The 27624-nt window shown below is 42.2% G+C and overlaps 1 protein-coding gene across 1 annotated transcript; it reads left to right on the top strand.

Annotated features, from left to right (window-relative positions):
- Positions 1 to 669: 669 nt before the first annotated feature.
- snap29 (synaptosome associated protein 29) lies at positions 670 to 27138 on the top strand. Its single transcript, XM_048556318.2, has 5 exons — positions 670 to 1000; positions 4868 to 5058; positions 10843 to 10928; positions 22466 to 22564; positions 26281 to 27138. Exons 1-5 carry the CDS (start codon positions 767 to 769, stop codon positions 26436 to 26438), a joined length of 768 nt encoding a protein of 255 aa, XP_048412275.2. The 5' UTR covers positions 670 to 766; the 3' UTR covers positions 26439 to 27138.
- Positions 27139 to 27624: the final 486 nt, after the last annotated feature.

Genomic DNA, 27624 nt, shown 5'->3' with positions numbered 1-27624 from the left:
CAACCTAGCTTACTATGATCTACCTGTACTACTCATAAACAAAGCATTTCACTGTACTCTGGTATGTGACAATAAATCAGTCAATCAGTCAATCCAGATGTCTGCTCATCGTGTCCTTGCCCATTTATTTAGTCAATTCAGGTTCACCTGAGCCTTTGTGCAACTTTGTCACAACTTAACTAGTTTTGTGTCAACAATAGGTTTTGAAATATTACATTTGTTTCCCCAAGACCAAGTTATTTATATATTTCATGAACAGCTGTGGCCACAACACTAACCCTTGAGGTACCCCATTGGTAAGAGGCTGTAGCCATCCTGAAAATGACCTGCAGATTCCTACTCAAGTTTTCTGTCTGTTAACCAATTCTCAACACTTACCTGTGCGCCCAATCCCACATACTCTGATTTTGTTCGATAAACCTACAGGGAGGGCGAAATGAAAACCTACTGAAAATTCAGATCAACCTGAAACGTAAACTTTTATATCGTTCCCTCTCCGCACGTGTGGAGCCTTTCTAGCAGTCTGTGTTTCTACTGAATTTCAGAGAAGTCAGCCAAGACTCTTTCGGGTGGGAAAGCATGGGGCTGGGGGTCACGTAACGATGCTGGCAGCCAGTCTCAAAGATGGCCGCGCCCTTGGCGTGCATCACCCGGGTGGGGTCACGTGTGGTGAGTCCGGGGGTTGTCAGGTGACGAGGCGCGGTGGCGGGGAGAGCCCGGAGAAGGCGACGAACTCGGTACCGACGAGACCGATCGAGGGAAGGCGATGTCGGCTTATCCCAATCGCTACAACCCGTTCGCCGAAGAGGATGACGAGGAGCAGGAGGGTCGGCCGGCGGCGGACTGGGAAGACGGGGCGGCTGGGCCCGCCGCCGATGATGACAGGCAGTGGTCCCTGAGGCAGCAGGTGCTGAGGAGCGCCGACAGGGCCGTCCAGAGCAGCGGCCGTAGCGTGGCCCTCATGTACGAGTCCGAGCAAGTGGGCACCGAGGCGGCGAAGGTGAGGGATCGAGCCTGAGGGATATCCGCGGCCTGAGCTCACCGCAAACAACAGATTCTAAATGAGGCCCTTCAGCCCGTCGCGTTGATGCCGGTCGTAGTCCTAGTAGCCCAACGTAAACCATGGAAACAGGAACTTTGGTCCAATTTATCTGTGCCGAACAGAGATCCTAAATTAATCTGGTCCCATTTGGCCCACCTACCTATTTATGTACCCATCCAGTTGCCTTTTAAATGTTGTAATTGTACCGGCTTCCACCACTTCCTCTGGCAGCTCGTTCCATTCGTGCTTCACCTTCTATGTTTCCCACTCATGTCCTTTTTAAATCTTCTCCCTCTCGCCTTTTTAGGTTACCTATGCCCTCTAGTTTTAAACTTTCCTATCCTGGGGCGGGGGAAGGCCTTGACTATTGACCCTATCCATGCCCCTCATTATCTTATAAGCTTCTACAGAGGAAATAGCCCCAGTCTCTTCAGCTTCTTCCTGTAGCTCCAACCCCCACAACCCTGGCAGTTTCCCTGAAATTGTGCAACTTGAAACGGTTCAGATGAAAGGTCCTGACCCAAAACCTCGACTTTCCTGCTCCTCTACTGCCTGACCTACAGATGTCCAGCTCCACGCTATTGACATCATCATCAAGCATGTATCTATTTCTAAGAATAGACAAAAACATAATGTACTGGAGAAATTTGCCATGCCTTCCAGCATCTGTGGAGAGTGGCTTCCCCCTGCCCAAGTCCAATGACTCATCTATTTTATGACTTTTCCTCAAGTTCAATGTAGTCATCCTGCTTCTAGCCTTAAAACTGTATATTTTTGTTGTAGACCCTTTTTACAAAGTTTCTCCCTCTTTGCAGTTTCCACAACCCTTGTAACTTCGTACACCTCAATCATGTTCCCCCACTGCGTGTCCTCTGCCTTTTCCTCTTTAAGGAAAACCCCAGCTTATCTCATCCCTCTTTGTAGTTGAATTACTCCAGCACCAGTGCTATCTTTTAACAACATTCATGAAAGTTGTACACTTCATTTAAAAAGGAGACTTCTTTTGCCAGTTCCTGAAGGTAACAGGGCATGGCTTTCCATAGACAAGTCAGTGAAACACGAGTGTTAGTTCTTGTGCTGGAAGCAGAACTACAGCAAAAGCAAGATGTTAACGTAGGATCAACTGAGCAAGAAATGAAAGTGGAAGTTACGTTCTGGATTTTGCTTGAATTAAACATCAATGTCTCTGGGTTCTAGGAAAAAAAGTGAAAGCTAGAAGATGCTAAACCAATGCTAGACCCCATTAGTTTGATTTTTTTTTGGTAGTACGGGCGAGGGCATTTTAGCTCAAGTTGATGCATGATGTGAACCTGTCCGTCCTGTTCTTCCTGCAATAACCCTTTAGCTCAGTTTGTTTCTTTCAATTCTGCCTACTTTCATTTAAATTGTAGATGTCTCTCTGCTACCATCTTGAAAACTAGTAATCTTACAATCATTACACACACAATATATAAAAGAAGTTTATCCTCCCATTCCTTGCAGGAATAGTAGGTTTCATTCCATACACCACATTTTAGGAAGGCCTGTGAAGGGCTTTGTATACAGCTAAGATTTCAGAGTAGTTCCAAGAATGATGGGTTGCTGGTGCTGCATAAAGAAGGGACGGTAGAAGGGAGATTTGCTGGAGATGTTTAAGATCAAGGAGGAATCAGGAAATGAAGAGAAACTATTTCCAATGAGCAATACTAGAGGAAACTAATTAAAGGTTACTGGCAAATGAGTTGGATGTAATGGGGCAGGAATTTTTGCAGTAGGCAAGAATTTCAAACCGCTTTCCTGATAAGGTGGTGGATATGCATCAGATTCAGAAGACATTTGGGGAAAAATACATGAGGTTAAAAGTTCAGGAATATAGGCCAAGAGTAAGGGGTGGGAGGAACTGGATTGTTTTGCAAGAAGTTGGTTAACAAACTCAAACACTCAATTTATTGTATTGGGTATGCTACAGTAACAATATGAGACATGTTCCCACATTGAGGTGAAGGTGAATAACAGATAAGTGGGACCATGAAAGAGAAAGGAATGGCTGACCTTTACCCATTCCTCTGTCTGACCACCTATTTTCGCTCTTGCTGTCATTCTGGGCTCCATTTCCACTTGTCGTTTACTTCCCCACCTGTTCTTTAGTCCATGTACCAACTTTATTCCAGTTACTGTCAGTTCTGAGGCAGGGTCACTAGGCCCAAAATGATCATTCAGATGCTGTCAGACCCTATTGAGTTTTGCCAGAAATTTGTTTTTGTTTCTGATTTCCAGCATCCGCAGTTCTTTGTTTTTAAGCAATGGAAAGTAGTTGATCGCATGAGATGAGTAGTGTGGAACATAAACGCACAAACTTGTAAATCAACTGTCAAATTACTTCCCTTCTGAGGAAGGGTCACCAGACCCGAAACGTTGACTCTGTTTTCTCCTCCCCAGATGCTGCCAGACCTGCTGAGCTTTTCCAGCAACTTTTTGTGTCAAATTAGTTTGTTGTGTACACCCTGTGTAATACAGTACATGATCCTGGTTTCCATAATTGCAAGATTAACAGAAGAAAGTGACAACAAGAACTGAACAGCTAATAACCATCGAGAAGATCTGAACAGCCAGGGGCTCTTTTGAAAAAGAAAAGACCGTGTAGTGACCTGATCTCCAAAGATATAAAAAATTTTTGAGATATAAAATAATTGATGTGGGGAGGAAGTTTCCACTGAAGAACTGTGGACCATAAATGTGAGTAATCAAAATGTCATAAATAGTTCAGAAGGCCTCTTTACCCTGGAGTGGATCCTGCTGCTGATTTGGTTTGATTCTGAACAGAGGGACATACTGTTCAAGTAAGGGTGGTTGAAAATTTGTTTGAAATGTTATCTCTGGTGCACAGCCCTTGGACTGATGCGCATGCTATTGGAAGTTCAGTTATCAGCATGGAGGTGACAAGTTAGTGGTCATAATGAAAATGGAGATGGTGGTGGAATTATCAGGATAGATAGCTTACAATAACAGGAAAGGCAGTCACTAGAAGGGACTGACCAGCTGTCATATGATTCTTTTCAAATCAATTTCATAGGTATTTTGATGCAATGAGTAATGATCTAGAATGCAGAGCTTCAGAAGATGCAAGAAACAGCTTCAATATGACATGTAATAAGGAATTGGATAAAGTTGCAGCCATGATTTATATGGCAGATTTCTTGCCTCTAATTCAGAAAGCTTGTGTTCAAGCCCAGCTCCAGGAAAGGCTGGCAGTGCAGTTCAATATTTAAAGGAGTGCTGGACTCATTTGAAGTTTACTAACTGAAATGTTAAACCTAAACCCCATTGACAATCCATTGCCCTATTTCAAAAGAGAGCAGAAGAGTTGTTCCGCAATGTCCTGGCCCACTTGTCCATTTTCAGATTGTTGAGAGATCTTGTTATGTGACAATTGTCTGTTTCCTATATTACAATAGTGGTTACATTTCATAAGCAATTCAGCTGTAAAGCACTTTCACTCAGTGTTCCCTCCCCCACCAGCCTTGCCCTTCACACTGATATGAGCATGCTGGCCCTGAACTCTCCTTATCTTATTTCTGAGAGCCTCCCACTTGCCAGACATCCCTTTACTTGTGAATAGCCTCCCCCCAACTAACTTTTGAAAGTTCCCATCTAATACCACTAAACTGGCCATGCCCTGATTTAGAACTAAACTTTAACAATGATCCAAAAGTCTGAATCCCTGCACCAGCTCCTCATTCATCTGCTCTTCCTCCTCTCTTTTTAGCATCTGGCTAATTCCCTGTTTTAATTTGCAGAACCTCATGTCTTAATGGTTACTGTAGATTTGGTTCTTATGCTTCACAGGAACTACTGCGACAAGGTGAATCTCTTAAGCGATCAGAAAATATGGTGAATAAGATGGACCAGGATTTGAAAGTTAGCCAAAAACACATCAACAGCATTAAGAGTATTTTTGGTGGCATTACAAACTACTTCAAATCTAAGAACCCAGAGCCACAGGTCTCTCCAGTGCCTGAAAAACAAACTAGCAGCAAGTAAGTATCCTCCCCTCCTTTCCCAGTCTATCTTTCCTCATTCTCCTGTACATCTCTACTTCCTTTCACACCTGTCTCCTCTCAGATTTTATCCTTCACCCCTGCTTTTCCACTTGTTCAGCGGCATTCTCTGAAAGCAGATGCTTGCTCACCCTCTGTCAGCCAATATTGTTCAACGCCATCCCTCCTCCCACTCCTCTACTCTTGGCCATTTCTTAACTTTGTAGCCAGAATTATTTCTAAGTGTCACAGGACATCTTTCTAGTTAAAAGATTTTCTCGTGTTGAATGATTTGGCAGTGATTGAGCTGTCCTGCTTTTGTGTAGATGACGTAACTTTCATGTTATGCTGTAGTCCCAGCTAATGTTAGTGCTGGAGAAGTTAGATCCCAGACTGAAATCTGGCTTGACAAATTTTATTATTTAACAAAGTATTCTTCCACTGAAACACAACTCAATGCTACAGTCTTTGTTGTAACAGTAAAACAAATTTATTATGTGAAATAAGAGAAAAAGGCAATTTTCAAGATTTTGAAACACCATACAATCCTGTCTATCTCAACATTGTTACAGTACTTAATCACCAGAGAGAACTCTCTTCTCCATCCCAACTATAAATTTAATTTGACAAATTTCTTTCAATTCTCAGCCTGAGAATTTGTTACGTAATTGAGCTTAAACTTTCTTTATTAAAATTAACTCTCTCAGGGTTCGAACCAGTCACTCTTGGAATGTAACTTTTAAAACTAAACTAAAACCCTTACTTTGAAGAAACCCAATTCTAACTTTTCTGAACTGTTTTCTCCTGAGAATCTTTCATATCTCTAACTTCAACCAGATCTCTCCTGAAGAATAAAACAAAAGTTTTCCAAGCTGTTTCCTTCTAAACAGTGAGCTAATGTTCCTCAATGTGTACTCCGTCCACTCGTAAAATTCTCCCAATGCAAACAAATCCCACTTTCACCCCAAGGATGCCTTCTCTTACACTGGTTTAGATAAACCATGGCTCACAACATACTGTCAAATGATTAAAATCCCTTCATTCACACCGGTGAAAACCCATATGCAACTAGCAAAATCTAAGCTGTCTGTTTAGTTTTGCAAATGCAAAAATGCTTTAATTTTTTAATATATAAAGCATGCACATTACAATTCAGCATTTTCAGGAGTTTATCAACATTTGTTAGTTTCTTCCTGCACAAACTTAAACCAATGATTGTTAGATTTCATAACAGTATTTGTACAAGATCCAATCAATCCTTGCATTTTAACTGATTACAAATATTATATCTCAGTAAACTATACCCAGTTACAATAGCCTTCAAAAAATGATTCGACTAATGATTCGACTAATGATTCGTCTAACTCCAGCTGCCTAATGTCTGACTCTTATATCTACAGTACTTGGAAATCTTTTTAATCAACCTTTCTCAACATGTTATGATATCTCTGGAGTAAGTGAGCCTTGAAACCAGGCTTTTTGGCCAGAGGTAGGATCACTGCCACTGCTCCACAAGATCCTTGCTATAGTGCTCATGATTAATCCAGTTCAGTTTCTGATCAATGGTTCAGCAATGGGAATGCTTTGGAATTTTGAGGTGAGGTGGTTATTGCCTAGTGTTTGTATGGCATAAATGTTGCTTACCACTTGTCAGCTCAAAGTTGGATCTTGATGTGTTTGACATGTATAGCTTCTGTATCTGAGGAGTCATGAATGCTCCTCAATGTTTTCTCTGCCCAGCCGTAAAACTTTCCCAATGCAAACAAATCCTCAATTTCATATCAAGGATGCCATCTCTCATAAGCATTTAAATAAAATCATGGATCAAGAAGTATTGCATTTTTTAAATGTAAGACCCCATATGAAAATCCACAAAAGCTGAATGCTGCAGTTAACAGCAAGCATCTCCATTCTGACATGGAGGGACTGTAACTGACGAAACAGCAAAAGATGGTTGGGCCAAGGACACCTATCTTGGAGCTCCAACAGAGTTGAACCTGAGGAGATTGATCTCTAACAACTGAGGCTATTTTCCTTTGTGCCAACCAACAGAATGTTTTCCCTAATTCCAAGTGACTCCGGTTTTGCTAGAGCTTTTTGATGCCGTACTTGATCAGAGAAAGCCTTGATGTTGAGTGCACCCATTTTCACTGGAGCTTGGTTCATTTGCCCATGTTTGAACTGAGGTTGTAATGAGGTCAAGAGCTGAGTGGCTCTGGTGGAAGCAAAACTGAGCAGGTTATTGTGAAACAAGTGCTATTTGTCCACGAATAGTTGTGACCGGACCTTAGCTTGAATCTGATCTATTGTCGTGAAATTGCTTAGCAGTGTCTGCCACTTGTTGTCAATGCTGTTTGACATGCAAGTAGTTCTGTTTTGTAGCTTCACCAGGTTGATAACTTTTAGGAATGTCTGGCACTGCTCCTGGCATGCCTTCCTGCACCTTCATTGAACCTGGCTTGATGGTTAAGGTGGAGTGGCGGAATGCCATAGTTATTGATGAGGACACTTAATTTTATGACTTTATGGTTTGTGAATGTGAGGAAATTTGTTCATTTTTTTTTCTAATGCTGGAATAAAGCAACTTCCTTCCGTAGTCTAGAAACTTTGCTCCCTGTTAGCAAGTAAAGGAAAATGTAAGCTAGTGTACTAAACACAAATTTATTGTCTTTTGCCGCCCCCCCCCCCCCCCCCCCCCCCCTCAAGCAGTCATTGAAACGGTTGGTTGAATCATAAGCTATTGTTAGTGACTCCCACAAGTTCTGTTGGAGAGGCAATGGCCTTGTGGTATTATTTGCTAGACTATTAATCCAGAATCCAGGGTTCACATCCTGCCATGGGAAATGATGGAATTTGAAATCAGTAAAAATCTGGAGTTGAGTCTTAATGATGATCATGAAACTTTTTGTCCAAAAATCGCAACTAGTTCACTAGTTTCTTTGAAGGAAAGAAATCTGGTTTGGCTTGCATGTGACTCCAGATCTACAGCAAGTGCTTAACTCTTAACCTCTGGGCAATTAGAGAGGCAAAAATTGTTAGCGTAACCAATTATTTACACAGACCGAATTGATTTCTTGAGTGTCTTTGGGTTTCACTTAAATTCGGCAGATCCCGCCTTTACACAAAACCAGTAATAAAACCAGAACTAAACTTATGAATCCCCTTTGTATTAAGTCGTCCTGTATATTCTGCTGATATTGGGTTTCCTCTTTTTGTTCCTCAAGTTCTGGCCACAAAACGAGTCAGTGAGAATCAGGGTAAAGCTGTTCACAGGTTGAAGTCAGAACTCATGTTGAGGTTGGTTGGCTCACTGAGCTGGTTTGTTGTTCCGCAGATGTTTCGTTACCGTGCTTGGTAACATCCTCAGTGCAACTTCTGACACGTCGGTGTGTTTTCCCGCCTGGCTTTTAAACTCTGGGGTCTGTTGCGATGGGTTTCCACCATGGTGGAATGTATATAGGGTCGAGTTCAATGCATTTGTTAATAGCCTTTGTAGAGTGCTGTGCTTCCAGGAATTCTTATGCTTGTCTCTGCCTAGCCTGTCCCAGTCGAAGTTGTGGTTCTCCTTGCCCATGTGGATTGAGATGAGTGAGTATTGGTCATGTCTTTTTGTAGCCCTTTGGTGTTCGTGTTAGTTTCCTTCCTGTTTGTCCGATGTAGTGTTTCTCGCAGTCTCTGCAGGGGAACTTGTAGATGACATTGGTCCTGTCCGTGGCAGGAAATGGGCCTTTAGTTCGGGTGAGCAGTTGTCGTAGAGTTGATGTGGGCTTGTGTGCCACTCTGATGGCCAGCGGTCATAGGAATCTTGTGGCGAGTTCCGACGTGTTCCTGATGTACGGTAGTGTGATGTGTCAGGGGGTGTAGAATCTTTCTGCAGTTGTTAGTGTAGACATCTTCTGACCCAGTTCTTTGGATATCCATTATCCTTGAACATGTGGAAGAGGTATTCTTCTTCCTCTTGGCGTAGTTCCATGTTGCTGCAATGTGTTCTTGCCCTTCTAAAGGGTGTTCACACACAGCTTTGTTTGTGTGTGCTGGGATGGTTACTGTTGAAGTTCAATACCTGGTCTGTGTGTGGGGCTTTTCGGTGTACTTTCAGCTGCAGTTCCCCATTTGTCTTGCACTCTACCATGACGTCCAGGAATGGGAGTTGTTTGTTCTTCTCCTCTGTGGAGAATTTTATTCCGGTGAGGGTGTTGTTTGAGTTTGTGTGTGTCTCTTCTAATTTGGTCTGCTTCATGATGTCAAAGGTGTCGTCTACATACCGTATCCATAGTTTAAGTTGGATTTGCAGGAGGTGATGCAAAGATTGGAAAGGACTGCCCTTCCACAAATCCAACCCAAATCAGGAACACGCCAGAACTCACCATGACTTCTACGACCGCTGGGCATCAGTGGCACACAAATCCACGTCAACCCTACGACAAGTGCTCACCCGAACTATAGACCCACTCTCCACCATGGACAGGACTAATGTCGTCTACAAGAACTCCTGCAGAGACTGCGAGAAACACTACATCGGACGAACAAGAAGGAAACTAACAACAAGTACATCAACGCCTGGCCACAAAAAGCCACGACCAATATTCTCTCATCTCAATCCACATGGACAAGAAGAACCACGCCTTCGACTGGGCCAACACCGAGATCCTGGGACAGGCTAGGCAGAGACAAGCATGAGAATTACTGGAAGCATGGCGCTCAACAAAGCATGCTATTAATAAACACACTGAACTTGACCCCATATTCCACAATGGAGAAAACCCGGAAGTGAGGCAATCCATCACAATGGACCCCAGAGTTTAAAAACCAGACCAGAAAACATACTGAAGCTTCATCAGAGGCTGCACTGAGGACGTTACCAAGCACGGTAACGAAACGCCTGTGGAACAACAAACCAGCTTGGTGAGCCCACCAACCACAACACTCTCAATCCAAGCTACAGATCTACTCCAATACCTTTTGCGTCAGAACTCATGCTAAAGAAAATGACTGCAGTTGTTCAGCCACCTTGGTTCTAGGACTCTACCGTAAGAGTTTTTTAAAGATAATGCTTTTTTTTCCCCAAGTGCTTTATCAATGACCTTCCCTCCAGCATAAGCTCAGATGTGGAGTTGTTTGTTGAAGAGTGAACATGTATTCAATGACATTTGCAAAGCCTCAATACTGAAGCAGCCCAGGTCCAAATGCAGCTAGACCTGGACAATGTCCAGTTTTGTGCTGACATATGTATTTGTGTGACATAAGTACCAGGCAATAACCATCTGCAACAAGAGAGGCTAATCGTTACCCCTTGACATTGAGCATTACAATTGCTGAATCTGACTGGCAACATTCCAGGACTCAACTGGATTAGCCACTTAAGTATTGTGGGTACAAGAGAAGATCAGAGGATAGCGGTGAGTAATTGGCCGTTTGAAGTCCCAGAGCCTGTCTGCCATCTAAAAGGCACAAGTCAGGAGTGTAATGAAATATTTCATACTTGGTTGAATACTGCAGTTCTCCTGACAATTATTGTTTTTAACTTTTTTTGGTCAAGTTTTTGACCGGGATGCTGGCCACATGTCCAGCTTGGTGCTCAACCAAATTTTTCCAGCAGATGATTACAATCTGTCCTTTTTGATGACAAATAAAAAGTTAATGTCCTATTGTTTTCGTAGCACAGTGCAATAGTATTCAGGCACTTCAGGAGAGTTTTTTTTATGAGCCTTAGACCTTGACGTTTCGAAATACGCTACATAATCAGCTGTTTATTACTTTTATATCTTAAATTCTGTGTGCTAGATTACAAGAAGCTTTGGATAAGAGTATGCAGCAGGAGAACGAATACCAAGCAAACCATCCAAACCTGAGGAAATTAGACACTTCAGGTGAGTCTTTTTGGAGGGGGTGTGTGGGTTAGTGTTGCCCCTCAGTGGGGTAATAGTACATGCATGGATGAAGATACGGCTGTGACACTTAGAGCTCTATAAAACTCAATTAAGTACTTTCATGAATAACACATGCTTTTAGAGATATCTGAATCACATTTTCAATACCCCGGGCTCTGTAACAAACCCCAAGTATTATTACTCGGGAGAGCTGGTAGCTGGCCAGGCGGGAACTCTTCTCAATGTCTTCATGCCTCCTGATGTGGAGTACCACCTGCAGTGTTAATCTTAGAAGTTTTGCTGAAGAAAAGGATTTTCTCGTCCTTTGCGCACACCTGTCTGTGTCAAGTGTATGCCTTATTTGGAATTATGTGTACATGACCAATCCCAACTGTGTTGTCCTTATTTGATAGAGGCAGCGGTTCCTGATTTCCTGCAATCCCAGCAAACCTGACTGACTGCATAATTCCACTCTGTCAACGGCCCATTGTGAAGCTCCTTATCAGTTCTTGTTATCTTCAGCCTTCTCCAACAGTACACAGTGTACCAAATGGCCTTCTATCTTTACTGGAGAATGCTAACAGAAAATCCAAATCTGAGTTCACTTTTCCAGATAGACACTACAGTCTCTTTTGTTTATTTTATCTTTTCTTGCTGTTTGGACTCTGCTGCTTCACTGCTTATTTGCTATATTTTGGAAGTGATGAAGCCTGGAAACAAGCTGGTCTATATTGTCTTTAAATAATGAGGTAAGTGCAGCCACTTTAGAGACTGTCAGAAGAGACAACCAGAAACTAACAGCTCAGTTGGCAAAAGAGGAGACCCAGATAAGAGGTGGAAAAAATACTGCAACTTCTTGGTCCATTGTATTTCTGTGACCAACTCTGTCATGCCAGATTGGGCTCCTTAGCTGCACCAGCCAGTGTGTAACACTGGCTACCACATTGTACCTGTCATCTCTGAGGATGGTAGAGTGCTGCATATTTAGAGAGTGCTGTCCTAATTTATGGGGGAAGGTGCGTAGAAGCAGGGAATAAACTATTTCAACCCCTTTGTGACCTCTCCATTCATTACAGTCATGGCTGATTCTCAATGTTCTAGTCCTGTTTTCTCTTCATACCCCTTGGTTCCTTTAATATATAAAAATTGATCAGTCTTTTTCTTGATATTATCTGACACAAGTCTGACAACTGGAGGTAGTATTTCTAATTGAGTAAAGTGATTTAGTTGTAGTATGAGTAAATGGGAAAGCTACAAGATGAAGTCAGTACTAGATTCATGGAATTTCAGGAGAACGTTGAACTAATAACTGAAAGAGCAACATGTTTTGAAGCCTTTGATAAATGGAAAACAACCATCTTGAAGTTGCAATATTCAAATTGATTATACCAGCATAAAGGCAGTTGGCTGAGATTGCTGGAGCCTGTCACTTCAAACTGAGGGCATTGCAGCAGGAATTCCTTTCATGTAGTCTTTTCATCAACTGCTTCAATGTCTGTCTTTTTCCCTCCTTATAGTGAAATGGGGATGTTCACACTCATGGCAGTCGTTTGTTTGGTATTATTCATGACTCTTCGGTTACTTAAGTGTTTTCCCTTATGCAGCAAGCCCTGGAAATCTTTCAGGTTTATGTTAACAAGTAGCAAATAATTTGTACCATACACAAGCAGTTACTTCTGTCAAAGAAAGCTCATCTGTGTGTCTTTGGAATACAGCACTAACTGTTACTGAATCACCCACTATTAACGTCCTGAGGTCTATTTACCAGATGTATAACTGGGCTATCCATGCTTTAGCTATAGTAGGTCATCTGTGAATTATGTAGCACACCATCTAGAAGATACATATCAGGAATGGATTTCAGTGCACTCTATTCAACTTGTTTGGATGGGTACAGCTCCCACTGAGACCGGTTCGCCTGATGTCAGTGGTGGGAAAGATGCTGGAGTCAATTATAAAAGATGAAATTACGACTCATTTGGATAGCAGTAACAGGTTAGGTTAGAGTCAGCATAGATTTACAAAGGGGAAATCGTGCTTGACTAATCTTCTGGAATTTTTTGAGGATGTATCTATTAAGATGGATAGGGGAGAACCAGTGGATGTAGTGTACCTGGACTTTCAGAAAGTCTTTGATAAAGTCCCGCGTAGGAGATTGGTGAACAAAATTAGGGCACGTGGTATTGGGGACAAAATAGTGAGTTGGATTGAAAATTGGCTGGCTGACAGGAAGCAAAGAGTAGTGATAAACAGGTCCCTTTCGGAATGGCAGGCAGTGACCAGTGGGGTACCACAAGGACTGCAGCTGTTTACGATATATATTAATGATATAGACAAAGGCATTAAAAGTAATATTAGCAAATTTACTGATGACACAAAGTTGGGTGGCAGTGTGAAATGTGAGGAGGATGTTATGAGAATACAGGGTGACTTGGACAGGCTAGGTGAGTGGATGGATGCATGGCAGATGCAGTTTAATGTGGATAAATGTGTGGTTATACACTTTTTGGCAAGAACAGGAAGGCAGATTACTATCTAAATGGAGTCAAGTTAGGTAGAGGGGAAGTACAACGAGACCTAGGTGTTCTTGTACATCAGTCAATGAAAGCAAGCATGCAGGTACAGCAGGCAGTGAAGAAAGCTAACAGCATGTTGGCCTTCATCACAGGAGGAATTGAGGATAGGAGCAAAGAGGTCCCTCTGCAGCTGTACAGGGCCCTGGTAAGACCGCACCTGGAGTATTGTGTGCAGTTTTGGTCTCCAAATTTGAGGAAGGACATTCTTGCTATTGAGGGAGTGCAACGTAGGTTCACGAAGTCAATTCCTGGAATGGCGGGACTATCCAATTTTTTAAGATTGGAGCGACTGGGCTTGTATATGCTTGACTTTAGGAGGATGAGAGGGGATCTGATTGAGGTGTATAAGATTATTAAGGGATTGGACACTCTGGAGGTAGGAAGCATGTTTCTGCTGATGGGTGAGTCCAGAACCGGGGTAGGCCATTTGGAACGGAGCTGAGGAGAAACTTCTTCATCCAGAGTGTGGTGGATATATGGAATGCTCTGCCCCAGAAGGCAGTGGAGGCCAACTCTCTGGATACTTTCAAGAAAGAGATAGATAGAGCTCTTAAAAATAGTGGAATCGAGGGTTATGGGGATAAGGCAGGAACAGGATACTGATTGTGGATGATCAGCTGTGATCATAATGAATGGTGGTGCTGGCTCGAATGGCCCACTCCAGCACCTGTTGTCTATGGTCTATAAAAGTTCAGTGTAAACTAGACCATGCAGCCCACTTCATCAGCACCCCATCCACCACTTTAAGTGTTGACTTTCTTAAGCATTTGCACCATTGTTGCTGTGTATCACCTGGGGCAGCTTGTCAAGGTGCCTTCAGCAGCCCCTTCCAAATCTGCAACCTCAATCCCCCAGAAAGACACATGCAACAGGTGCATGGGAACACCACCTGCAAGTTTCCATTTGTGCTATGCATCGTACTGGTTTAGAACTGAAACAGGGCCTGAAGAAACTGAGATAACCAGGTGTGAAGCTGGATGAACACACCAGGCCAAGCAGCATCTCTGGCTTGGCCTGCTGTGTTCATCCAGCTTCACACTTTGTTATCTTGGATTCTCCAGCATCTGCAGTTCCCGTTATCTCTGAAGAATCTGAGCAGGTCTGGCAGTGTCTGTGGAGAGTTTCCCCAGTACTGTTTTTACTTCAAATCTTTAGCATCCACAGTACGTTGCTTTTATTTGACGTGGAGATATAGCTCCATACCTACACTGGGCCAGATACTTGGAACTCCCTCCCTATCCGTATTCTGGATGGACCAACACAATATGGACTGCAGCAGTTCACGAAAGCAGCTCAGCTTATCATGGGCAATGATGAAGGGCAAAAATTGTCAACCTTAATGACAATGCCTACATCCTGTGAACAATCTAATGATCAGCATCCCAATATAAAGCTGTGCGGCTTTCAAATGTAATTCTTTATCATCTTTTGTGATCAACACGTGGAATTAAATTACCTATTCAGTAATGTTTTTCTATCCATCAGGCATCTGATTGGAAGTGGAGGACTCACTGAAAGTAGTTCTTTTTCCCTGCAGGCAGAAGGAGCTCTATCCCCTCCATATCCAACAAAGTAGCCTTGGACTTCAGCCTCACAAGAAGTGTGGCACCTCCAGTGGCTAACAGTGAATGTTTAACTAAAGGCACATGCACTTTTTTCTAGTAGGATTTAGTGCAGTTAAAGACCGTTTGAAAAGTTTTTTTTTCTTTAAGAAAAAACACTGAATTGGTTTGAAAAGTTAAGGAACACTATAAAAGCCTCAGGAAAGCAAATCCGGTCCCACAGGTAGAAGTACAGACAAGAGAATATCTGTCTATCGTTGCTTGACCATTTTTTTCTGCCCTCCCTAAAATGCTGTTCTTTAATTTGTTTCATCTTTGCTTTCTTACAAATCTGTTCTTTGTTTCTACATTCATACGTTTCTGGCATCTATCCCAAATTTATGCCCTTAGCCTGAACTCAACAATGAGCAAAAGTAATTTTCTTAAATTTATTTTTCCATACGCTGTCATTATACATCAATAATACCTTATCTGTCATCAAGGCAGAAAAACCCACAACCTGCCTTCCGGGGTAAGGACCTCTTGGAGCTGTTGTAGCAAATTTTCAAAGGTGTGTGAGAGTAACCAGAGGTCATTGTGTGCATCGGTATCAAAATGACATAGAGAGAGAAAGGGATGAGGTTCTGCAAAGGGAATATTAAATTATGCAAGAGGTTAAAAAGCAGGATTTTGAGGGGTGTAATTTTGGAGGGGTGGAGGTGAGGTAGGCCTTAGGTCTAGGGTAAACGTTCGGCTCAACATCATGGGCTGAAGGTCCTTTACTGTTCTGTGGATTACTCCTGGTGCAAGTGAGAAGAAATAGGATAGGACACGTTAATGCATGGCTGAGGAGCTGTTGCATAAGGCAAGGATTCCAATTTTTTTTAAATCACTGGGACCTCTTTGGAGCAGAATTGAGCTGTACAAGAAGGAAGGATTGCTCCTCAGCTGAAATGAATATCCTAATGAGGATTTTTGCTATTGCCACTCACGCTTTAAACTAGTGTGGGAGATGGGGCTGTAATCAATAGTGAGATGAGAGAGAAGGTTGGCACTAGTACAGTGGATAAGGAAAGGAAGTTAAACAGACAAGACAGGCAAGAGCATGAGGCAAGACTGATTTAAACTGCATTTATTTCAATGAAGAGGCCGGGTGGGTAAAGCAGATGAACTCTGGCCACGAATGGGAACAGGGCACTGGGATGACATAGCTATTACTGAAACATGGCTGAGGAAGGCACAGGGCTGGCAACTTAATGTTCTGAGGTTTAATGTTATGGAAGGAGAGAAAGGGAGGTGAGAAAAGGAGTAGCGTTCTTTTTTTATTATGGACAGCATTGTAATTGTACACGGGATACTCTTGGGGATCATTCACTGAAGCGGAACTGACATTAGAAAGGGATGATCACCTTAATGGGATTCCACTATAGCCACACCCCCTGTGCGATTATTGTCATTGGGAAATTGTGAGATAATGTCAGAGCATCGCAGCTGTAACAATAATAGGGTTGTAATGGCAGGGGATTTTAACTTTCCATGTGTAGTCTGGGACTGCCATAGTGTTAAGGACTTAGATGGGGAGCAATTTGTGTGTTGAATTTTTTTTATTCAATATGTGGATGTACCTCAGAAGTAAGCCCATTTATACCAATCAGTTTCTTGTTGGCTAACCTATCTTTTACCCATGCTAATGATTCACCCCTACTTGGAATTCTGATTCCTTGAGTCTTTTTGATTTCAAAGCGTAGTCTTATAATGCACTCCAGATAATTCTAAAAATTAACCAAATCTCATTTACTGGTAAGCTTGCTTTGCATGATAATGCTGCAGTATTTAGTCTACAGCACTAGGTGGCACCAGTGTATGTCATAACTATATTGATGTATGTTCTACACTGATCATCATTCATAGTTTGGAGGAAATAAAATATGTTTATTTAATTCACAAAGAATTGGTGTGCATTAAAGTTAATTTGCCAGAGTTTTTAAAAGTAATGTTCATCTTTTTTAAAAAGATATGAATTGCAGCAAAAAACCTCCTGTTCAATTTGCATCTGAGTGGAAATGATCTCTGCCGGGCTGACAAAGGAGCACCACAGTAGGTCTCTGTTCTCATGGATGAAGAGGGGAGAACTGATCAAGTGCTTTTTCCCTGATGTGCCATGCAGTGATTCATGTGAGAAAGTGATTAATTAGAGCTGAGATTCCCAGTTAGCCTTAGTGTTTGGATAACCTGCCAACACTTGCCTGCCTGGCCTGCATGAAGGCAGGCTACTTGGTGCTGAAGTTGCAGAAGGTAGCTCTACTGAGGGAACCGTAATTGGGGACTTCGGAAGAAGTAAATTGCAGGTGGAGTTTCCACATTATTTTGTGGAATGTGACGTTCTAGCCAGGATTGAAACCATATTGGGGTTAAGGGTTTATTTTTGTTAAGGTTAATTACACATGAAAATTGATGCAGCTCCAAAGAAAACTAATCATGAGCTGAACTTTAATGAACCATGATTTTGTAAAGTAACAGTCAAACTCCTAAGCCACATCAGTACAAGAAATAGACATAACATTCTGTTTTATTCTTTATTTTTGGATATTGCAGCTATTGGCCCTCTGCATGCCCTTGTGAATCTAAGCGGTGATGAGCTCCTGTTCACAGCTGGCACTACTGGCAATGGATTGTACAACTCTGACCCAATTCAAATCGCTTTTCTTGCCACCTTTTGCTCTGATTCTGTACAGCATAGTAATTACTTCCATGTGTCTTTCAGCTAAAATGTTCCATAATTGTCATTGGCATACGTTTTAAACTTTCATTTCAGTGTTTAATAGGAAATGGGGCACCAGTTGTGTTAGTCACTGGTGAGGCCACACTTTAAGTATTGTGTGCAGTTTTGATCACACTGTTATAGGAAAGACACTTAAACTGGGAAGTGTGCAAAGAAGATTTGAGGATGTTGCCAGGGCTAGTAGGCTTGAGTTGTAGGGGGAGGTTAGACAGGATGGGACTTCCATTCTTTGGAATGTAGAAGAATGAGGGATGACCTTATTGAGGAGTATAAAAACATGAGGGGCATGGACAGCATGAATGCATATAGTCTCTGTCCCAGGGTTGGGGAATTGAAAGCTAGACGACATAGGCTCAAGGTGAGAGGGCTAAGATTTCAGAAGGACCTGAGGGGCAACTTCTTCATGCAGAGTGGTGCATACATGGAATCAATTGCCAGAGAAAGTAGTTGAGGCAGGTACAGTAGCAACATTTTTTTTAAAAGACACTTTGATAGGTACATGGATGGGATGGATTTAAAGGGATATGGACCAGCGAGTTTTGAGAAGATTTGTAGCTCAGGTTGAGGTTCTGGATGTGAGTTTGCTCGCTGAGCTGGAAGATTCGTTTTCAGACGTTTCGTCACCATTCTAGGTAACATCATCAGTGAGCCTCTGACGAAGCGCTGGTGTTATGTCCCGCTTTCTATTTATCTGGTTAGGTTTCCTTGGGTTGGTGATGTCATTTCCTGCATTTGTGACATCATTTCCTGCTCTTTTTCTCAGGGGATGGTAGATTGATTTGGAGACAATGTGTTTGTTGATGGAGTTCCGGTTGGAATGCCATGCTTCTAGGAATTCTCGTGCGTGTCTCTGTTTGGCTTGTCCTAGGATGGATGTGTTGTCCCAATCAAAGTGGTATCCTTCCTCATCTGTATGTAAGAATACTAGTGATAGTGGGTCATGTCGTTTTGTGGCTAGTTGATGTTCATGTATCCTGGTGGTTAGCTTTCTGCCACTTTGTCCAATGTAGTGTTTGTCACAGTTCTTGCAAGGAATTTTGTAGATGACGTTCATTTTATTTGTTGTCTGTATAGGGTCTTTTAAGTTCATTAGCTGCTGTTTTAGTGTGTTGGTGGGTTTGTGGGCTACCCTGATGCCAAGAGGCCTGAGTAGTCTGGCAGTCATTTCGGAAATGTCTTTGATGTAGGGGAGAGTGGTTATGGTTTCTGGGCCCGTTTTGTCTGTTTGTTTGGGTTTGTTGCTGAGAAATCGGCAGACTGTGTTTATAGGGTACCCATTCTTTTTGAATATGCTGTATAGGTGATTTTCTTCTGCGCTTCGTAGTTCCTCTGTGCTGCAGTGTGTGGTGGCTCGTTGGAATAATGTTCTAATGTAGCTTCGTTTGTGGGTGTTGGGATGGTTGCTCCTGTAGTTCAGTATTTGGTCCGTATGTGTTGTTTTCCTGTAGACGCTGGTTTGAAGTTCCCCATTGGCTGTTCGCTCTGCCAATCATCCAACCCAAACTTTGGGTCTGCAATGTTGATGACACCTTTGTCATCACTAAACAAAACAAATTAGAGGAAACCTTCAAGACCAATTTGTTTTGTTTAGTGATGACAAAGGTGTCATCAACATTGCAGACCCACAAAGTTTGAGGTTGGCATGCCTCTAGTCAGAGCGCAAACAGCCAATGGGGAACTTCAAACCAGCGTCTACAGGAAAACACATACGGACCAAATACTGAACTACAGGAGCAACCATCCCAACACCCACAAACGAAGCTGCATTAGAACATTATTCCAACGAGCCACCACACACTGCAGCACAGAGGAACTACGCAGAGCGGAGGAAAATCACCTATACAGCGTATTCAAAAAGAATGGGTACCCTATGAACACAGTCCGCCGATTTCTCAGCAACAAACCCAAACAAACAGACAAAACGGGGCCAGAAACCATAACCACTCGCCCCTACATCAAAGACATTTTCGAAATGACTGCCAGACTACTCGGACCTCTTGGCATCAGGGTAGCCCACAAACCCACCAACACACTAAAACAGCAGCTAATGAACTTAAAAGACCCTATACAGACAACAAGCAAAATGGACATCATCTACAATATACCTTGCAAGAACTGTGACAAACACTACATTGGACAAACAGGCAGAAAGCTAGCCACCAGAATACATGAACATCAACTAGCCACAAAACGACATGACCCACTATCACTCGTATCCCTACACACAGATGAGGAAGGACACCACTTTGATTGGGACAACACATCCATCCTAGGACAAGCCAAACAGAGACACGCACGAGAATTCCTAGAAGCATGGCATTCCAACCGGAATTCCATCAACAAACACATTGGCTCCAAATCAATCTACCATCCCCTGAGAAAAAGAACAGGAAATGACATCACCAACCCAAGGAAACCTAACCAGATAAATAGAAAGCGGGACATAACACCAGCACTTCGTCGGAGGCTCACGGATGATGTTACCTAGAATGGTGACGAAACACCTGAAAACGAACCTTCCAGCTCAGCGAGCAAACTCACATCCAGGATATGGACCAATTGGAACTAGCCGTGTGAGCACCATGGTCAGCATCGGCCAGTTTGGACTGAAGGGCCTGTTCCCATGCTGTATTCTTCTGTGCATACAGAAGAATATTGTAGTATAGAACTCATCGTTTTCTCTGCTAAGTCTTTTTCCTGTTTTTATTTTTGTCTCCATGTTGCGATTTATTTTTTTTTTGTCCTCCACTGTTTTAAACAAGTTTTTGATCCCCTGTTGGACTTTGAATTCTTCAGTAATAGCCTGGGCACCAATGAATTCACACTTTACTGGCATTAAATCTAATATTTAAGATCCTTTAAATTTCTCCTCATTGTAAATTTACTCTGGAATTATTCTAATTTAACACAGCTTTCCATCAAGTAACCCCTTCAGTCATAGAATCCCTACAGTGCAGAAGCAGGACACTTGGCCCACTGAGTCCATATTGATCCTCCAAACAGCAGCTCACTCAGACCCACTCCATCCCTGCATATCCCATGGCCAGCCCACCTAGCATGTAGATCCCTGGACACTAAGGGCGCTTTAGTATGGTCAGTCTACCTGGAGGTGGACTGTGGGTGGAAGCCAGAGGCATGGGGACAGTGTAGAGTTTGTACATTTGTCTGAGGCTGGAATTGAATCTGAGTGTTTGGTGTTACCTCACAGCACTGCTAGCCACTGACCCTCTCCTCTCCCCCCCCCCCCCCCCCCCCCCCAAAATATTGTCTGTTTTTAGTGAGGAAGCTCAACTTAAGTGTCCCACACAACTGGCCTTCATCCCTTGTGTCCATGTGAAATTACCTGATGGGTTTTTCTGTCACTTATGTCCTCATTGCAACACTTGGCTCAATGTTCCTCATTTTATACCTGATTAGAAGCTGCATAAATTCATCATTTCAGTTTGTGCATTTTATACTTTCAATGTTAAAGCCAGAAATTTTTTCCTTTGATTGCCCTATCTGCTGGAGCTGTTTTCTTCCCCTTATCTCATTTTTCTAAAATTGTTGCAGCTACTATGAAGACCCTCTTGCTATCATCAAAAAAATGATGATCTTTAAATCCACATTACCTCTGCCTGTATGGAATGATCTAATGCTGATACTTGCAGAAACCATTTGCCATACATTTCCAATTTGAGAAACTTCCCTTTATCTAAAACCTTTGCCTTCCCTCTGTTTACACAGGATGGGACCAAATATTGAATCCGACTGCTTTGAGAACATTCGTGCTTTTAAGATCCTTGATGCAGATTGGTTTTTGTGCCAAACATGTTAGTCTGACATTCAGTTTGTACAGATTTTTATGTATTCACTTGAGACATGGGCATCGCTGGCTGGTCATCTCTTATTGCCCATCTTAAGTTATCCTTGAGAAGGTGGGGGTAAGCTGTAGCCTTGAACTGCTGCAATCCACTTGCTGTAGGTAGTCCCACAATGCCCTTCGAGGGAATTCCAGGGTTTTGTCCCAGTCTCTGTGAAGGAACAGCAACACATCCAAGACAGGATGGTGAGTGGCTTTGGAGAAAATGCACAGGTAGTGGTGTTCCTAAGTATCTGATGCTAATGTCTTTCTAAATGTCGGTGGTCGCTGGCCTCCTCTCCTAAGTCAGACAAGTTTGTAGATCCCTTGGATGGGGGTATACCTTGTTTTTTTTTTTTGAGATGAGAACTGGTAGTAGTGCTAGTTAAACTGCTCTTGTAGAGCATTTGTGTAGATTTGATGAGCTGAATGGCCTCCACTTGTGCTGTAATCATTGTTTCTATCACCAGGTTTATCTGATGCCTTTCAACTGGAAGTCTGCTTTCTGTATGTCAGCTCTGTAGGCTTTGCATTCCCTGTTTGGAGAGTAAGCCACACTAGCTATGTGAAATGGCGGAGAACCATATCTCTTTGACATCTGTCCTTGGATATGAGGCAATCATTTGTCATTTTTAAATTGACCGCAGAACTATTAATTTAGTTACAAGATACTTTGATTTTTGTACAAAAGCCAGAAAAGGTATCTGGAAAATTATCTTGGGTTAAAGTTTGAATTTTTAAATGTAAAGTTCTTCCTGGTTTAAATTTTGCTAGTTTAATGTTTCTTTTCTCTTTAGGTTTTGGAGCTGGTAGCAGTTCTGCTTCTCTTGAAGATGACCGTTACTCTAAAAACAACATTCTTCGTAGTTATCATGCGCAGATAGATAGCAATCTCGGTAAGATATTGTCAGACTTCGTAGCCTTATTTGTGTCCCTAAATTTGTTTATCGTACAAGTTACACCCCTCCACCACTCTAGAAAATTCCATTAGACTGATTTGAGCAGATACATTCAATTCTGGTCTCCCTCCTATAGGAATAGGCTGTGAAACTTGAAAGGGTTCAGAAAAGATTTACGAGGATGTTGCCGGGTTTGGAGAGTTTGAGCTATCTGGGGAGGCTGAATAAGCTTGGCCTTTCAGCCTGAAGTGCCAAAGGCCGAAAGGAAATCTTAGAGGTTTGTAAAATCATGAGGACCATGGGTAGGCTGATTAGCTCATGTATTTTTCCCAGGATAGGGTAGTGAGAACTAGGGGATGTAGGGTTAAGGTGGGGGGTTTGGGGAAAATTTAAAAGGAACCTTAAGGACGACATTTTTGCACAGAAGGTGGTGCTCTATGGAATGCGTGCCAGCGGAGGTGATGGACAGGGGTTTGTACAGTTACAACCTGGATGGGTATATGAATAGGAATGGTTCAGAGGGATATGGGCCAAACAGTGGCAAATGGGACTAGATTAATTCAGGATATCTGGTCAGCATGGAGGAGTTGGACAGAAGGGTCTGTTTCTGTGCTGTGCAGCTCTGACTGCAGCTTTGAAGATTTCAAGCTTTTCCTTGGGCCTGGGTTGTGGACCAAGGTAAATAAATTGAATTAAATTACAAGGGTTTTGCCGTAACGCGGTAGTTCTGTTCCAGCACAATATCGCATTATAGGAAATGGCGCTTTAGAAATGATGGGCCTAAGGGAAAAGCAGTGTTAGGGGCAAGGCATCATCCAGTCGCAAGTAGCATTATTAATTCAATGGAAGTGAGACAAGCCATTAAGCTCCAGAGTTCAGTTTACAGCTAAAAGCATCATGGTTTGGGGAAGCAGACAGTAATGAGCAGATTTACTGATTCTTCATCACTGCAGCCATAGATTTCCTTCCCACGTTGTACATTCTCACCCAAACTTCAGTGATGCTCCTCATCACCAAGCCATGATCATGAATAGCAAACCCTCAGCCACGTTCTGCGACCACCAGCAGCATTAATCACCTGTCAGCAGTAAGTCTGAACCTCCACAGACAACATCCTTTCAACGTAAAGTGAAACCTACGGCCACCAACAGCATCCAGCTTCCAACAGAAACACCAGGACACCAGCATTTCCTGAAATAAAATCACAGTGCTCAATGTCAATATGATTCAGCAGCATCAAACCGTAGCACAATCACTGAGAATAATTATCTCCAGCAGCATCACTTAGTCATTGGAGAAAATCCCAATCACCAACTTTACAAATACCAGCAATAGCAGTGCCCAACTAGCAACGGCATCAGGCAGCTTGCCAACAGCATTGCCCAGACACTAACAACTAAATGCATTCATGGGTAAGACCATATATCTGTCAGAAACATCAATAACACTTGGTCACTGGCAATCGCATCACCCATTCACTGGCAGCCTGTCGCACATTTTGTTTTCACTTTACTTTCACAGTTCTGTAATGCAAAACATTTTGGGCATTGTTTCATAGCCAACACAACACCGTTTCCCTATTTGCCAATTGCGTTATAGCTAATTCATGTTGTTGGAACACGTGTTATAGGAGAACCCCCTGTACTAGGCTGATGTGATCTAATTCTGATGTGATCCTATGTTTCTTGATGCCTCCAAGAGACTTTTTAATAATTCTGTGAGGCACAAATAGCCTATCCTTTGTGGCTTGTTCTTTAGGTGATCAGTCAGCTTTTATGCTACATGTGGCCTGTTGCTATCACAGATCTGTCAATTGTTCCAAAATTTCTGTACTGTTTCTAATTTCACGTACTGTAAAATACCACCACCACCACCCCACCCAAACAAGATCTATTGAACAAGTGTACAGCCTGCAACAGAGGCATAAACTCGCTGGGTGAAGGAACAATTGTTGCACACATGAGGCATTTTATTCTCATACTACAGCAGGACTTTCTAGTACACTAAATCTTCTGTGCTCCTCCCTGAGCTTCTAGTTTCTGCTCTGCTGTTATGGGAGAGCACCACAACGTCACTTATTTACTGGCTGGTAAATGTCTTGTCTTATGGTTCCTCAAAGTAAAAGAATGCAACTTGTGGAATATTTGTATTTTGCCAGCCAATAAGGCATTGTCCTCCACAGACTGCTGTGCTCAAAAGTAATACATTTTTACAATAATAAAGTGCAATGTAAATACAAGTTTATCCAATTCATATTAATTGTTCAAGCATACCACTTGCTTATAACTATGTATGGTTAGCTTGTATTTCTTTTGTGTTCTTGTTGCTTTCTATTTTAATAGAATTTTGTATAATGCATACTCCTTTTTTTCAAAATCACCTTTCCTTTTACCAACAGAAGTAGTTTAGTAGGGAGTTATTGGATCAGTCAATCTTGTAGATTCAAGTCCAATTGCAAGAGTTTGAGCACAGGAATTTAGGCTGGCATTTCAGTGTAGGACTGACAGAGTTGCTGTTGCCAGAGGCACCATCTTGTGAGTAAGCAGTTGAATCAGGGCCCCTGTTTTGAAGAAGAGCAAGAAGTTATTCCCTCCCATTCTGACCATGTACGTTTGTGCCCATAGGTATTTAAAGTTAACCTTAAACAGCAGGTATGTGGATGTGAGTTTGCTCGCTGAGCTGGAAGGTTTGTTTTCAGACGTTTCGTCACCATTCTAGGTAACATCATCAGTGAGCCTCTGACGAATTGCTGGTGTTATGTCCCGCTTTCTATTTATCTGGTTAGGTTTCCCTGGGTTGGTGATGTCATTTCCTGTGTTGGTGATGTCATTTCCTGTTCTTTTTCTCAGAGGTTGGTAGATTGGCTCCAAATCAATGTGTTTGTTGATGGAGTTCCGGTTGGAATGCCATGCTTCTAGGAATTCTCGTGCGTGTTTCTGTTTGGCTTGTCCTAGGATACAGACGACAAACAAAACGATCGTCATCTACAAAATACCTTGCAAGAACTGTGACCAACACTACATTGGACAAACTGGCAGAAAGCTAGCCACCAGGATACATGAACATCAACTAGCCACAAAAAGACATGACCCACTATCACTCGTATCCTTACGTACAGATGAGGAAGGATACCACTTTGATTGGGACAACACATCCATCCTAGGACAAGCCAAACAGAGACATGCACGAGAATTCCTAGAAGCATGGCGTTCTAACTGGAACTCCATCAACCAACACGTTGATTTGGAGCCATCTGCCATCCCCTGAGAAAAGGAACAGGAAATGACATCACCAACCCAAGGAAACCTAACCAGACAAATAGAAAGTGGGACATAACACCAGCACTTCGGAGGCTCACTGATGTTACCTAGAATGGTGGCGAAACGTCTGAAAACGAACCTTTCAGCTCAGCGAGCAAACTCACATCCAGAACCTCAACCTGAGCTACAAATCTTCTCAAAACTCGCTAGCAGGTATGTCCCTGAATCAACTTCAAAAGAACAGATGATTTGATCATTCACATAGTAGTTTATATGAGCTTCGTGTGCACATTTCCCCAATTTTTATCTATGACTACAGCTCAAAAGTACGTCATTCATTATATAAGTATGTGTGAGATTTCCTGCGATTGTGAAAGCTTCTGCAATGAATGCAAGCCTTTCTAGTTATCGGAGCATGAGTCATGGTTCCTTCTGTCTCTTCTCTAATCACAGATGAGTTGTCTTCCGGCCTTGGCCGTTTGAAAGGACTGGCGATTGGCCTGCAGACAGAAATTGATGACCAGGATCAGATCATTGACCGATTGACGACCAAGACTGAGTGCCTGGATTCTAAGATTATTGCAACCGATCGCCAGATTCGGAAACTGTAAAATGTCCATTGGGATTTCAAATGTTTTAAAATCCACCTTGAAAATAGCAGACCTTGCAGAAATAACACTTTATTCAGGTGGTTTCATGAGTGGGTTTGAGAGAAAACCAATTGCAACACCTTTCCTCCCCAGTAAAGAAATTGACTTGATTCTTGACAGTGTATTTCTGAATGAATAATTACGACACCTGAATTTTTGATTATGTATGCTAGGTGTCTGCATTACAAATACTGATTGATATGATGTGATACAGAAAGGAGCGGAAGTTGTGCAGCAATTTTACACGTTTAATGTGATTCATCTGTGCTGTTTTGTACAGGTGGCAGAAATTGTACAAGATTTAAAATTTGAGTCACTACTAATGCAAAACCTGGATGCACTTTCTTGTTACTGGTATCTTTGACGGAATAGAGGCAGAAAAACTGGCCTGTATGAGGTCACTGAAGAATCATTAAACGTTAGACTCCAGTTCTGTGCTGTGGTCTAATGAGTCAGATTTAGCTGGTTCACACATTGCCTATTCACTAACAATTCAGGATACTCCCATTCATTCTAGTCTTGTCTGTGGTTTTGCTCATTTTTGTGAAGCTTCTGTGGATATGTGTATTTGGCCATTTGTGACTTGCAGCTGACCAAGCAATGTATCAACTTTTTATGAAGATTAATATATGTAGCAACAATAAATGTTTTCACCACTGAATTATCTGTAATCAAAGCGTACCCTTTGGATTTTTGGATCAATGGAAACAACTTCTTGTTGTAAGCGCCGTTTTGAACATTAGGTTATTTGTTCTCTTGGAATCTCAATTTGTAGCATATGAAAACACTTGAGTATTCAGCAAAACTCGTTCTTTGTGATAAATGTACCTTGGCACTACTAAGGGTTCTTTGTAGAGCAGACCTGTTAGAAGCTGTTTAAATTTAATCCTGTTTTGCTTGTGATATATTTGGAACATTTTGGCAAGAAGAATCCTTGCTCACCACTTTTAACTGAACGCCAAGCAAATTTTCAGCCAATTGCCTTTATTTTTTGAAAATAAAACTAATAGATTTTGGGCAAAGTGGGTGACATCCTGACTAAATTGTCACAATCCTAAATGGTGTATACCGGAATGGAGTGTACATTGAGTTTACACCCTTGTCTTCACACCCACTACAATGGTGTTTAATTAGTCTGCAATGTGCT

This window comes from Stegostoma tigrinum, chromosome 26, assembly GCF_030684315.1.
Source record: "Stegostoma tigrinum isolate sSteTig4 chromosome 26, sSteTig4.hap1, whole genome shotgun sequence".
In the NCBI taxonomy this organism is placed as follows: domain Eukaryota; kingdom Metazoa; phylum Chordata; class Chondrichthyes; order Orectolobiformes; family Stegostomatidae; genus Stegostoma; species Stegostoma tigrinum.
Note: the sequence above shows the minus strand (reverse complement) of the source record. Positions and strands in the feature narration are given on the sequence as shown.

Excerpts from the sequence above, each read along its gene's own strand:
- snap29 (XM_048556318.2), top strand. The coding sequence starts at position 767 with ATGTCGGCTTATCCCAATCGCTACAACCCGTTCGCCGAAGAGGATGAC. Across the intron at positions 1,001-4,867 it reads TGGGCACCGAGGCGGCGAAG|GAACTACTGCGACAAGGTGA; the intron begins GTGAGGGATCGA and ends TATGCTTCACAG. Across the intron at positions 5,059-10,842 it reads GAAAAACAAACTAGCAGCAA|ATTACAAGAAGCTTTGGATA; the intron begins GTAAGTATCCTC and ends TCTGTGTGCTAG.